The following is a 13,802-nucleotide window of genomic DNA, read 5'->3' as shown; positions in this document are numbered from 1 at the left end:
TTTAATAACTGTGACCTTAATTGCCTACCGTCTGTACACTGTTAGTGTCTTAACGACCGTTCCACAGGTGCATGTTCATTAATTGTTTATGGTTCATTGAACAAGCATGGGAAACGGTGTTTAATTAAACCCTTTACAATGAAGATCTGTCTTTGAAAGACAGGGTCCTGAAAAAGTGACATTTATTTTTTTGCTGAGTTTATGTTTTGTTGTGAAAACATGTTACTATCTATGTTCCCAAACAGATTTCATTTGGTTTCCTAAATTAAGCACTGGGTAGCTGATGGAACAGGGTTGGACAGCCCATGGCATACAGAGTTTGGGTGGAAGCCTCCCCCTTTTTCCTCCAAACATAACAATGGTCATTATGGCCTAACAGTTCTATTTTTCTTTCATCAGACCAGAGGACATTTCTCCAAAAAGTACAATCTTTGTCCCCATGCACAGTTCCAAACCGTAGTCTGGATTTTTTATGGCGGTTTTGGAGCAGTGGCTTCTTCCTTGCTGAGCGGCCATTCAGGTAATGTCGATATAGGACTCGTTTTTACTGTGGATATAGATACTTTTGTACCTGTTTCCTCCAGCATCTTCACAAGGAGCTTTGCTTTTGTTCTGGGATTGATTCGCACTTTCCGCACCAAGCTGTTTGAAGGCACAGTCAAGTTAGTGTATGTAAACTTTGACCCACTGGAATTGTGAATTATAAGTGAAATAATCTGTCTGTAAACAATTGTTGGAAAAATGTCTTGTGTCATGCACAAAGTAGATGTCCTAACCGACTTTCCAAAGCTATAGTTTGTTAACAAGAAATTTGTGGAGTGATTGAAAAACTAGTTTTAATGACTCCAACCTCAGTGTATGTAAACTTCCGACTTCAACTGTATGTTCCGGCCATTCGCTCAAGACAAAAATTGGCCCGCGGCTTAGTCTAGTTGATAATCCCTGCCACAGCCCTTGGCACACACACAAGGAAATTTAGGAGCACCATGAGAAATATTTGAGATATTAAATACTAGAATCTTGTATTGTTCTAGGCACAATGGTGCTCCTAAATAAAAAATTGCAGGTCACACAGCAAAATATTTAGGTACAAAATGGTCGCTGGGAAAAGTGAAGCAACCATTAGCTAATGCTAGCTGTACCTGGCACTATCAATATATCTTGCTAGCTATACTGAACAAAAATATGAACACAACATGCAACAGTTTGAAAGATTTTACTGAGTTAGAGTGAAATAAGTGATGGATTTCTAATGACTGAGGAGGGGCACAAACATGGGTGGGCCTGGGAGGGCATTAACTACGTTGTAGAATAATAGTGAAGACGACAAACTATGAAAAAACACATATGTAAACATGTAGTAACCCATAAAGTTTTATTTTATATTTGAGATTCTTCAAAGTAGCCACCCTTATATAATCGTAGGCCATTTATATAATCGTAAAAAAATGATGCACTTACCCACTCATTTTTTGAATTCTCCAAGAAATGTGGCTGGAAATTCAGCGATTCATTTTCATATCAATACTCTTTTTTGTTTTGTTTCGTAGACTTGTGAACACACGTGACCCAAAGGCTGTTCAAAGTAGTAGCAACATGTTCATCAGTTTTGCAATTAGTCATTCATTATTTTTATGAAAAAGCGAAGAGGTTGAGAATACAATGATTGGCCCAAAACGAACAGAAGTTTCGTTTTGTAGAATTTTCTCTTTAGTTGGGGCTTACAGTGGGGCAAAAAAGTATTTAGTCAGCCACCATCATTGTTCTCCCACTTAAAAAGATGAGAGGCCTGTAATTTTCGTCATAGGTATACTTCAACTATCACAGACAAAATTAGAAAAAAATCCAGAAAATCACATCAGTCTTCCCAGCCTGGTGCAGGTCTACAATTTTGTTTCTGGTGTCCTTTGACAGCTCCTTGGTCTTGGCGATAGTGGAGTTTGGAGTGTGACTGTTTGAGGTTGTGGACAGGTGTCTTTTATACTGATAACAAGTTCAAACAGGTGCCATTAATACAGGTAACGAGTGGAGGACAGAGGAGCCTCTTAAAGAAGAAGTTACAGGTCTGTGAAAGCCATAAATCTTGCTTGTTTGTAGGTGACCAAATACTTATTTTTCACCACAATTTGCAAATAAATTCATAAAAAATCCTACAATGTGATTGTCTGGATTTTTTTTTCTCATTTTGTCTGTCATAGTTGAAGTGTACCTATGATGAAAATTACAGGCCTCTCTCATCTTTTTAAGTGGGAGAACTTGCACAATTGGTGGCTGACTAAATACTTTTTTGCCCCACTGTATTTTGTTTTTTATTTTATTATATTTTGCTTGATAAGTATGAATCTTTTCTCTTTCCTTCAAGATTGATGGACACATCGTGGAAGAATACGATCGTGACGAGATGGCAAACATGCTGCTCTTGTTGAAATGAAGGGGACATTTAGGTGTGAAGAAGGATAGCTGAGATCAAAATGAGGTTCCTGTTGACAAATTAGTCTCTGGAAATATTCCATAGGAGCAGACTATGTAAGCTTTCAAGTCAAAATACATCATAGGTTGACATGGCCATTCGTCTGTTGCATGTTGCATAATTCCAATATTGTTTTGGTCACTGGTTATGAAGAATAGCATATCAGTATTGCCGGGAGATTTTATTTGTCCTCGTTAGGTCTTCACACAGAACTGTCCTTTCCATCACAAAAATGGTTGAGATCACAAAACTGCTGCCTTTGACTTTGGTGTAAAATGTAATCCAAAAATGCACATACAAACAAGTTACTTTGTATTCATAAAGTCAAAACACTTATCTTACTTGAACCGATTTGAATATAGTACCTTAAAAGTATTCACACCCCTTGACTTTTCCCACATTTGTGACTGACCGTCTCAATTCAGTATTATGTACAAAAAAATTGAATTGGATTAAAGTAGAGAGCTAGAAAATGGTCAATCATACACTACAGTTGAAGAACAATGGGAAAGCATCTCTGCTTTGAAAGTTGATAAACTTGTAACCTCACTTTTGAATGTTTTGGTACCTACTGGAGAGCTCTTCTTTGTCTACACCCATTCAGCATCGTTCACACCCTCTTAAGCTTTAGCCACACCCATCTCTTTAAGAGTTGATCCAAGCATTCTGTCCTAACAGCAGTAGTCAAGCACCCAAGCTAACTGGCAAATGTTGGCTAGCATGCTAGCTACTTCCAGACACAAATGAGAGAACAGCTCACTGACTATTTTACTCACCCTAGCAGAGCTGGTTAGGTTGTTTTTATGTTATCCAGTGTTGGTGACTGCAACTGTGCTGCTGGCAACAATTTACGCTTTTTTGCCAACGTTTACTGACAGCGGCCATATTCAGATGTTGAGCGTTTGTAAATTTGTCAGTTATTCTGCTCTCTGGCACACACAGACGAGAGTGCTCTGAAATCGGAGTAGATAGCCAGAGCGAATTTACCAGCTACGTCTATCAACAGTTGTCACAGTGACATTCTATTGCAATGGTTACTTGCATAGTGGAGTATTTTTTGTTAAGAAATGTATGCTATGACGTTACTACCCTGCATGAATCTGCAGTTAGCTAAACAACCAGGTTCAATTGTAACTAGCTAACATTAGGCTATAACTAGCAAAGCAAATAGCTCTGAGATATACAAATAATATTACTACACAGATCATACACGTAACATTAGCTAGCGAGCCAGCCACTTTAAACTTGAAATGAAAATTACTTTCTGTCAAAATTAGAAACGTGTAATATTTGAAAATGTAGTTAGCTAGACTATCTTGCCCATATACACCATGGATAGATGCTTCTCCCTGTCAGGGATGCCTTCATTTCGCTGAACCCCATGAAGAGTGGGGATCCATAATAGCTAAAAATACAAATGGTTGCCCTTAGTTTGAAGATGTAATCCGGAGACAGGTGTTTTCTCCATCCCCTAAACTATCATACTCTTATTCCACTGATTTCAAAAGTGGAGAGCAACACTTATACGGTTCTGCTATGATATATATAGATACCTTTTTTTTTGCTGCGTTAGATACCTACTGACCAGCTCAAATAGACAGAAGCATGGCTCTCCTGTGAAGTAGTGACCTGCGACGTACGCCTAGTTTCCTGAAACAAATCACATTTTGTTATGTTACAGCCTGAATTAAAAATGGATTACATTAAAATGTTGTCTCTAATCTACACACAATATCCCTCAATATCAAAGTGGACTTTCACAAATGTATAAAAAATGAAAAGCTGAAATGTCTACAGTGAATAAGAATTCCACCCCTTTGTTTTGGGAAAGCATGAATAAGTTCAGGAGTAATAACTTTAACAAATCACATAATAAGTTGCATGAACTATGTGTGCAATAATAGTAGTTAACATGATTTTTGAATGACTACCCCATCTCTGTACCCCACACATACAATTATATGTAACAATTCGTTAAGGTGAACTTCAAGCACATTCAACCACCAAGAGCAGGGAGGTTTTCCAATGCCTCGTAAAGGGCAACTATTGTTCGATGGGATTTTATTTTTTAAAGCAGACATGGAATATCCCTTTGAGCATCGTGAAGTTTTAATTACACTTTGGATGGTGTATCAATACACCGAGTCACTACAAAGGTACAGGGTCCATCCTAACTCAGTTGCCGGAGAGAAAGGAATCTGCTCAGGGATTTCACCATAAGACCAATGGTGACTTTAAAACAGTTAGAGTTTAATGGCTGTGATAGGAGAAAACTGAGAATGGATCAACGACATTGTAGTTACTCCACAATACTAATCTAAATGACAGAGTGAAAAGAAGGAATTCTGTACAGAATAAAAATATTCCACAACATGCATCCTGTTTGCAATAAAAATGTACTTTATGTCCTAAATTCAAAGTGTTATGTTTGAGGCAAATCCAACACATCACTGAGTACTACTCTTAATATTTTCAAGCATGGTGGTGGCTGCATCATGTTATGGGTATGCTTTTCCTCGGCAAGGACTAGGGAGTTTAAGATAAAAATAAATAGAATAGAGCTAAGCACAGGCAATATCCTAGAAGAAAACCTTCTTCAGTCTGCTTATCAACAGACACTGGGAGACAAATTCACCTTTCTGCAGGACAATAACCTAAAACACAATTAAGTGAAAATGCCCGAGAAGCCGGTGTTTGGAGAATAGATTGACATGGGTGTTGTTAGACCCGAGACGAAGGCAGACATGCCTTCTGGAACATGCTGAGAGATGAGTTCGGATTGGCCTGCCATGTAGCATGCTTCTGTCTATAACATGAGCTGGTCAGTATGTGTAGGTAATTCTTTCTAAAGCGGCTTTTTTGAAATATATTACGTAGCAGAACGGCATAAGTTTGAAATCAGTGGAATTAGAGTATGATAGCTGAGGAGATGGAGAAAATTCTGCCGTTTGATTGCAAATATGCAGACAGAGTCGATAAAGAGAACACACAGAAGGCTGTTGTATAAAACACCTGTCTCCGGATTACATCTTCAAACTAAAGGCAACAATGGCATCCGTGACAGAGGGAGAAGCATCCATGTATAATTGTCTAGCTAGCTACATTTTCAGATATTACACGTTTCTAATTTTGTCAAAGTTGTTTTCATTTCAAGTTAGTGTACTGTTTGCTAGGTAACGTTTGCTGGCTGGCTAGCTAGCTAACGTTATGTGTATGATCTGTGTAGTTGTTATATTATTCTTATCTCAGAGCCATTTGCATTGCTAGTTATAGCCTAATGTTAGCTAGCTAACATTGAACCTGGTTGGCTTTAATGCCAGCTGATTCATGATTTTGACTGGCTGAGAAACGCTGCCTGCCTGTCTCTCGTCCCGACTACAGACATGTTCATTACTATGGGACAGCTGTAGGTCGAATTTGAATATTGAAACATGTTGCAAATGTCAAATGCTTTTTATAGTGGAGATGAAGTTTATAAATTACTTGGCTGGTCTGATGAGACAGTGGATTGCGCAGTCAGATCGAAAATAGTAAATAGACATTTTAACGTCAGTGTCTTCCACAAGTTACCACCGGCTAAATCTATGACGTTAAAATGCCTATTTACCAATCAGCATCAGACCCACCTGTTGTATAAGGCCAAATATACACTGGAGCTGCTTACCAAGACATTGCATGTTCCTGAGTGGCCTAGTTAAAGTTTTGACTTAAGATTACTCAACATCATGCATCATTTGTTATTACATTGCATATTTGAATAACTAGATTCAATTTATAAGGTTTCCAAGCATACCCAGGTCAGTGATCTCTCACTGAAGCACATTTGATTTAAGTCAAGAGTACAACAATAGAAAGTACCACATGGCCTTGTACTTAACTGTCCTATAGCTGGTGCCATTTGAGAATAATGGTGTATCTGTCACGACTTTCATATCAAAGTATAGACTTGATATATCACAACATAATAGGATACAGTTTAAATGTGTTTGTTTGAGATACAAATAACATGAAGTGTTAGCTTGTGGGTTCAGCTTATAATGGATCTCTGTCTTGTGTGTTCACAGGTTGGTGGCTGGTCTTCCCCCTAACTCTCCCATCTTTAAGTCCTGGGTCCACTGTTGGGCTCATCTGAGCCACGAGGTACAGTCACGCTCATTCATCTGGAGCAAATGGAACACACTCATCTGTGTGTGTGTGTGTGTGATTGTTTTCTCTGGTAGTGCATGTCTGAAACTGTCTTTTTATTTCTCAACCATTAGGGCCATCTCTTCCGAGGATCCAGCTTCTTTTATCGCCGTGTGCCTGTGACAGGGATGGCTTTGACTGAGGAGTGATAAAATCAACCGCCGCACAACCTGTGCCACTGTTCTCCTTCCTAACCGGTACCTCAGTGAGACCAATGTACAACCACCCCCTCACCTTAAACCTCCCATTGGATAAAGCCGGAGCAGCATGTTATCAATGGGCTAGGTGTTTTACTGAAGTAAAGTTACTTACAAGTTAAGAGTTTTGTTAATCTTGTTTTTAATCTAAATAATAATGTAGCCACTCAAAAGCAAGAGGTCGGAGGAGTGAGACTTAATGTGAACAAATCAAAATTATATCCAATATATTTTGTCTTGGTTGAATGCTGAGGGTATAATCTCCTTTTACTATACCAGCAAAGTTGCACTATTTTTTTATTTATTTGAATCTATGACTTAATTTTGCCATATTTATAGGCCACAGTTTAATTAAGTTCTATGTAGGCTTTAAAATTGGATAGTTGATTTCCATCTATTGAAAAAATGCCAAATGTTTATTTTTCAAAGGGTCTCACCTAGTAGTAGCATGATATATGGTTGCATTCGAAAGTGCTCATTTGCCTCCTATCAGAAGTGCTTTACCCAATAATTATACCTATTCACAAACACCATAAGCCCACAAAAACTGGAGTGCTCTCTAGTGATGCACCGATATTACTTTTTTGGCCGATACCGATATCCAATATTTTCCTTGCCAAAAAAACCGATACCGATATTTTAAGAAATTAGCGGCCTTTTAAGCACTCTAGTACAGGTAAATAGTTAACACACACACATGGACGCGGCGGTCTAAGGCACTGCATCTCAGTGAAAGAGGCGTCACTATGGTCCCTGATTCGAATCTAGGCTGTATCACATCTGGCCGTGATTGGGAGTCCCATAGGGCGGCGCACAATTGGCCCAGTGTCGCCCGGGCTGTCATTGTAAATAAGAATTTGTTCTTAATTGACTTGCCTAGTTAACTAAAGGTTACACACACCACACTGACCAAAAAGTTATTTTGTTGGCATTTACATGTCCCCATTACCAGTCAAACATAATCAAAACCTATTTCTTTCACTTACAGTTGAAGTCGTAAGTTTACATACCCCTTAGCAAAATACATTTAAACTTTTTCACAATTCCTGACATTTAATCCTAGTAAATATTCCCCGTCTTAGGTCAGTTAGGATCACCACTTCATTTTAAGAATGTGAAATGTCAGAGTAATAGTAGAGAGAATTATTTCTTTCAGCTTTTATTTCTTTCATCACATTCCCAGTGGGTCAGAAGTTTACATACACTCAATTAGTATTTGGTAGCATTGCCTTTAAATTGTTTAACTTGAGTCAAACATTTCGGGTAGCCTTCCACAAGCTTCCCACCATAAGTTGGGTGAATTTTGGCCCATTCCTCCTGACAGAGCTAGTGTAACTCAGTCAGGTTTGTAGGCCTCCTTGCTCGCACATGCTTTTTCAGTTCTGCCCACAAATGTTCTATAGGATTGAGGTCAGTGCTTTGTGATGGCCACTCCAATACCTTGACTTTGTTGTCCTTAAGCCATTTTGCATCAACTTCGGAAGTATGCTTAGGATCATTGTCCATTTGGAAGACCCATTTGCGACCAAGCTTTAACTTCCTGACACATGTCTTGAGATGTTGCTTCAATATATCCACATAATTTTGCCATCTATTTTGTGAAGTGCACCAGTCCTTCCGCTAGCAAACATGACAACAACATGATGCTGCCACCCCCGTGCTTCACAGTTGGGATGGTGTTCTTCAGCTTGCAATCCTCCCCTTTTTTCCTCCAAACATAACGATGGTCAAACAGTTCTATTTTTGTTTCATCAGACCAGAGGACATTTCTGCAAAAAGTATACAATTTGTCCCCATGTGCAGTTGCAAACTATAGTCTGGCTTTTTTATGGTGGTTTTTGAGCAGTGGCTTCTTCCTTGCTGAGCGGCCTTTCAGGTTATGTCAATATAGGACTTGTTTTACTGTGGATATAGATACTTTTGTACCTGTTTCCTCCAGCATCTTCACAAGGTCCTTTGCTGCTGTGCTGGGATTGATTTGCACTTTTTGCACCAAAATACGTTCATCTCTAGGAGACAGAATGCGTCTCCTTCCTGAGTGGTATGACGGCTGCGTGATCCCGTGGTGTTTATACTTGCGTACTATTGTTTGTACAGATGAATATGGTACCTTCATGCGTTTGGAAATGATTCCCAAGGATTAACCAGACTTGTGGAGTTCTTGGCTGATGTCTTAGGAATGTCTTGAAATACATCCACAGGTACACCTCCAATTGACTCAAATGATGTCAATTAGAGCCTGTCAGAAACTTCTAAAACCGTGACATAATTTTCTGGGATTTTCCAAGCTGTTTAAAGGCAGTCAACTTAGTGTATGTAAACTTCTGACCCACTGGAATTGTGATACAGTGAGTTATAAGTGAAATAATCTGTCTGTAAACAATTGTTGGAAAAATCATGTGTGTCATGCACAAAGTAGATGTCCTAACCGACTTTCCAAAGCTATAGTTTGTTAATTAACAAGACATTTGTGGAGTGGTTGAAAACAAGTTTTAATTGCTCTAACTTAATTAAGTGTATGTAAACTTCAGACTTCAACTGTACTTGCTGTGCTGTTTCGTTGTTCAGTCATTTCATTCTCAACCAGGATTTCTATGGAACGCCGTTTGGGTCTTTTCGTGTCAAATAACACCATTTTACCAATCAGGACCTGAATACGACTGCACGTCAAATAATAATTTAACTCGTTCATACATTTTTTATGTAGTTTTGACACATTGATTGCACTATCACTTGTATTTCATGTCACAATGATTCATCGATATGCTATGATGCTGGTAAAGTTGTCTCGCGCACCTACAGTGCTGGTCATAAAAACAATCTAGCTAGCTGATGGATGCAAACAATTTTCTTCCCCAAAACATAGCAAAATGACAATCTGTTTCAGTAGCTATATAGTTAGCTAGCTAACTATATAGCTAGATGTCATCTAAAATAAGCCTAATTGATAAAATAGTTATTGTTTGATTAATGGTGGTCGGACCCATCTATGTGGGATTAGCCACGATAGTGGACTTTGCGCTTTAGCCTTCAAAATAAAAGTATGGCATAATTCTACTATTTCTATTAATTTGCATCACTGTCAATGACATACTTTTATTTTGAAGTCAAACCGCAAATTCCACTATTGTGCTTAATCCTTATTGTGGCTAGCTTCACAACACATAACCCAGTCCAGTCGAGACTCACTAGCTGGCTGCTTATAACGTTAGCTTTGGGTAACAGGGTTAAGTAGCTGGCTAGCTATTTATTTTCATGAACCGAAGTTCAATTTTAATAGGCTAACAACAAGTAGCAACCTAGCTAATACATACTCACAAGGATCCCTAAATAGTTGTTAAGAATAATGAAAATTACTGCAGTTTCTACTGGTCATTGTTTTCAGGCTGGCTGTATTGGTGCTAGCTAGGTACCAAGCTATAGCTAACCACCCCAGAAGTTGCGGTCAAACAAATGATGCTTTATTACCAAGGCGGTATTGTTAACACATCGTTCGTGGCCGGTGTTTGCAGACTTTTTTGTACAGACCCAAACGGCGTTCCATAGTATGTATGTCGTGAAGCTAATAGCAGTGACGCTATCAATGTGTGACTTCGGTAGGGCAACATCTGAAAAATAGCACACTTAGTAGTGTGTACCAGTGCTCGACCAGTCGGCGAAAGCCATCATCACCCACGACAGAGCAGTTGATTGTCAAGGGCAATGAATTCCATTATCTTGGCTTTAATGGATTTCGCCTTTGAGTTGTCTCGCTGAAATGTTCTTACTCTTTCAAATGACTGCTTGACTCGTTGACTGCTCGATCCACACAGCAGACATTGTGGGCTAGGTTAGGAATGCTGTGTTGCACCTGTAGCACATTTTACGTGGCGTCATTACGTCCTGTATTACGTCCTATACATTATATAGGTATGAACGGTAACTTTGACATTAGTTTAACATCGCTGTTAAACTAGACATCGGGGCGATACCGATGTTGGCATTTTTAGCTAATTTCGTTCGATTCCGATATGTCCACCTATATATTGTGCATCCCTGGTGCTCTCCTTTAAAACTAATTTGACCACAGGTTCTTGCAACTTTGTACAAATTGCAGCTCCAGTGAGCTCTTGCCATGAGAGAAGTAAGAAACAAGGGAGGAATTCAGAGGGCAACCAGTAGTTTTCAGTGATGTTCAAAAACGTGGCCTACCATCCACAAAAGGTTGTCTGTGGCCATATATTAAGAACATTTGTCAATATCACAAATGTTGTGTTCTAATTTGTGTGAAGTGATGGGTATGTTTGTGTTACCAGTGACAAAGAAATGCTAAATTACAGTGCCTTCAGAAGGTATTCACACCCTTTTGACTTTTTCCACATTTTGTTGTGTTACAGCCTCAATTAAAAATGTATTCTGTCACTGACATACCTACATAAAATACCCCATAACGTCAATGTGGAATAATTTGTTTTGAAATGTTTACTCATTAATAAAAACTGAAAAACTGAAATGTCATGAGTCAATAAGTATTCAACCCCTTTGTTATGGCAAGCCTAAATAAGTTAAGGAGAAAACATTTGCTCAACAAGTCACATAAGTTCCATGGACACACATACACATACTGAATTGTAAGGTACCTCAGTCGAGCATTGAATTTCAAACACAAAGACCAGGGAGGTTTTCCAATGCCTCGCAAAGAAGGGCACCAATTGGTAGATGGGTAAAACAAAAAAAAAAGTATACATTGAATATCCCTTTGAGCATGGTGACATTACTAATTGCACTCAGTCACTACAAAGATAAGAGGCGTCCTTCCTAATTCAGTTGCCGGGGAAAGGAGACCTCTCAGGGATTTGACCAGAAGGCCAATGGTGACTAAAAAAATTGTTTAATGGCTGTGATAGGAAGAAACTGTGAGATAATGTCTAGATGTTTTTTATAGTGGAGATGAAGTTTATAAATTGCTTGGCTGGTCTGATGAGACAGTGGATTGCACAGTCAGACCGAAAATAGTAAATAGGCATTTTAATGTCATATTTAGCTAGTGTCCCTAACCCTAACCCTATTCCACAAGTTACCACCAGCTAAATCTATGATGTTAAAATGCCTATTTACCAATCAGAATTAGACCCACCTGTTGTATAAGGCCAAATATACACTGGAGCTGCTTACCAAGGCATTGATGGATCAACAACATTTTTAGTTACTCCACAATACTAACCTAATTGACAGAGTGAAAAGAAGAAAGCTTGTACAGCATATAAATATTCCAAAACATTGTTTGCAACAAGGCACTAAAATAATAATGCAAAAATGTGGCAAAGCAATTAACTTTTTGTCCTGAATACAAAGTGTTATGTTTGGGGCAAATATAAGACATTACGGAGTACCACTGGGAGATTAATTCACCTTTCAGCAGGTCAATAACCTATAACACAAGGCCAAATCAACACTGGAGTTGCTTACCAAGAAGACAGTGAATGTTCCTACGTGGCCGAGTTAGTTTCGACTTCAATCTGCTTGAAAATATTTGGCAAGAGTTGAAAATGGTTGTCTAGCAATGATCAACAATCAATTGCAATCAATTTTGAAAAGAATAAATAGGTAAATATTGTATATTCCAGGTGTCCAAAGCTCTTAGAGACTTACCCAGAAAGGCTCACAGCTGTAATCACTAACCAATAGGATTCTAACATGTATTGATTCAGGGGTGTGAATACTTATGTAAATGAGATCTTTTTGTATTTCATTTTCAATACATTTGAAAAAATGTCTAAAAACATGTTTTCACTGTGTCATTATGGGGTATTGTGTGTAAATGGGTGAGAAAAATAAATATTTAATCCATTTTGAATTCAGGCTGTAACAACAAAATGTGGAATAAGTCAAGGGGTATGAATACCTTATGAAGAATGGTGAAAGTGGTTGTGCATATTATGCCACTCTTTGCATTCGGGTTAAGGGTGTGTGCCTGAACTCTGAACCGGCCACATCTGTTGGATGAGTCTCTTTGAACATCCCAGTTAACCTGCCAATTTACAGTTGACCACTAGTAGCATATAAATATAAGGAATCCCCTTACCACCTTTTACATGATCATTATCTGCCCCTGTGATCAGTGTTGACCACAAAATAATCCTGACGGGGTTTGGTATGGGCTGTTTTGTGTCTTTATTCCTGTTTTTTTGTCAAGTTCCACTTTTTGTGATGGATTCCTCCAATCATGTCTACTCTAAATAATGTGTGGACATGGCATTCAGAGGAGACGCATGCTTCTCCAAGTTGGTTTATTATTTTTTAAGCAAACATTTTTTGATCTTGTATTAAGAATATGGTGTCCGGTGCTGTAATCTGTATTTATTCTCATAATGCCATGAGTATTCACTCTCGTGTGTTCTGAGTTCACAGTCAAACATTCCCTGTAAACTGTGATCTCTGAAAGAGGGAGAAGCAATGATGAGGCTGTTGCTTTGCAACGTTGCATTTCCAATGTCTCTTATTTTCATAAAAATGTCATGAAACCTGGAATGTTTGCCTATCCTATCTGTGTTTGAACCTAGCCTGTGATCTTGTTTTATTTATAAAAAGAAATGACATGAATGTGATGGTCTACAAGCAGTAATTTCTGGCGGACTTACCACCTGGACAGACACACACAGCTATACATTTATACTTTCGGTGCCAGGCAGAGGCTTGAATGAGAGGGTCGAAGAGTGGTAATTATCTGTATATTTATTAGTTGGGAGTCTTGGGACACACACTACCTTTTGTTCCCTGTACAGTTCATCATTCATCAGCTTTTCATTCAACCCATTTGTAATATAAAATATCTTAACTGACCAGTTAAGGTACATGCCAAGAGTTCAATGTGTCCACTCTTTTTGTTTCACCCAGTGGGACAGAGTTCTTAACCTTAATCAGTTCACAACCCCAAAATAGCAGGTTTTCCTGGTTGATGACGTAACATA

At 38.6% G+C, this 13,802-nt stretch overlaps 1 protein-coding gene across 1 annotated transcript in view; it reads left to right on the top strand.

Annotated features, from left to right (window-relative positions):
• Nucleotides 1-13,434, top strand: part of LOC110491859 (mitochondrial carrier homolog 1) — a 36,664-nt gene extending 23,230 nt beyond the window's left edge. The window contains exons 11-12 of the mRNA XM_021565673.3: nt 6,535-6,610; nt 6,730-13,434. Of these exons, the coding sequence (XP_021421348.1) occupies nt 6,535-6,610; nt 6,730-6,804 (151 nt within the window). The 3' untranslated portion in view covers nt 6,805-13,434. The remainder of the gene's footprint in view (nt 1-6,534; nt 6,611-6,729) is intronic.
• Nucleotides 13,435-13,802: the final 368 nt, after the last annotated feature.

Source organism: Oncorhynchus mykiss, chromosome 16, assembly GCF_057628025.1.
Source record: "Oncorhynchus mykiss isolate SJ-2025 chromosome 16, ASM5762802v1, whole genome shotgun sequence".
Taxonomy (NCBI): Eukaryota; Metazoa; Chordata; class Actinopteri; order Salmoniformes; family Salmonidae; genus Oncorhynchus; species Oncorhynchus mykiss.
Note: the sequence above shows the minus strand (reverse complement) of the source record. Positions and strands in the feature narration are given on the sequence as shown.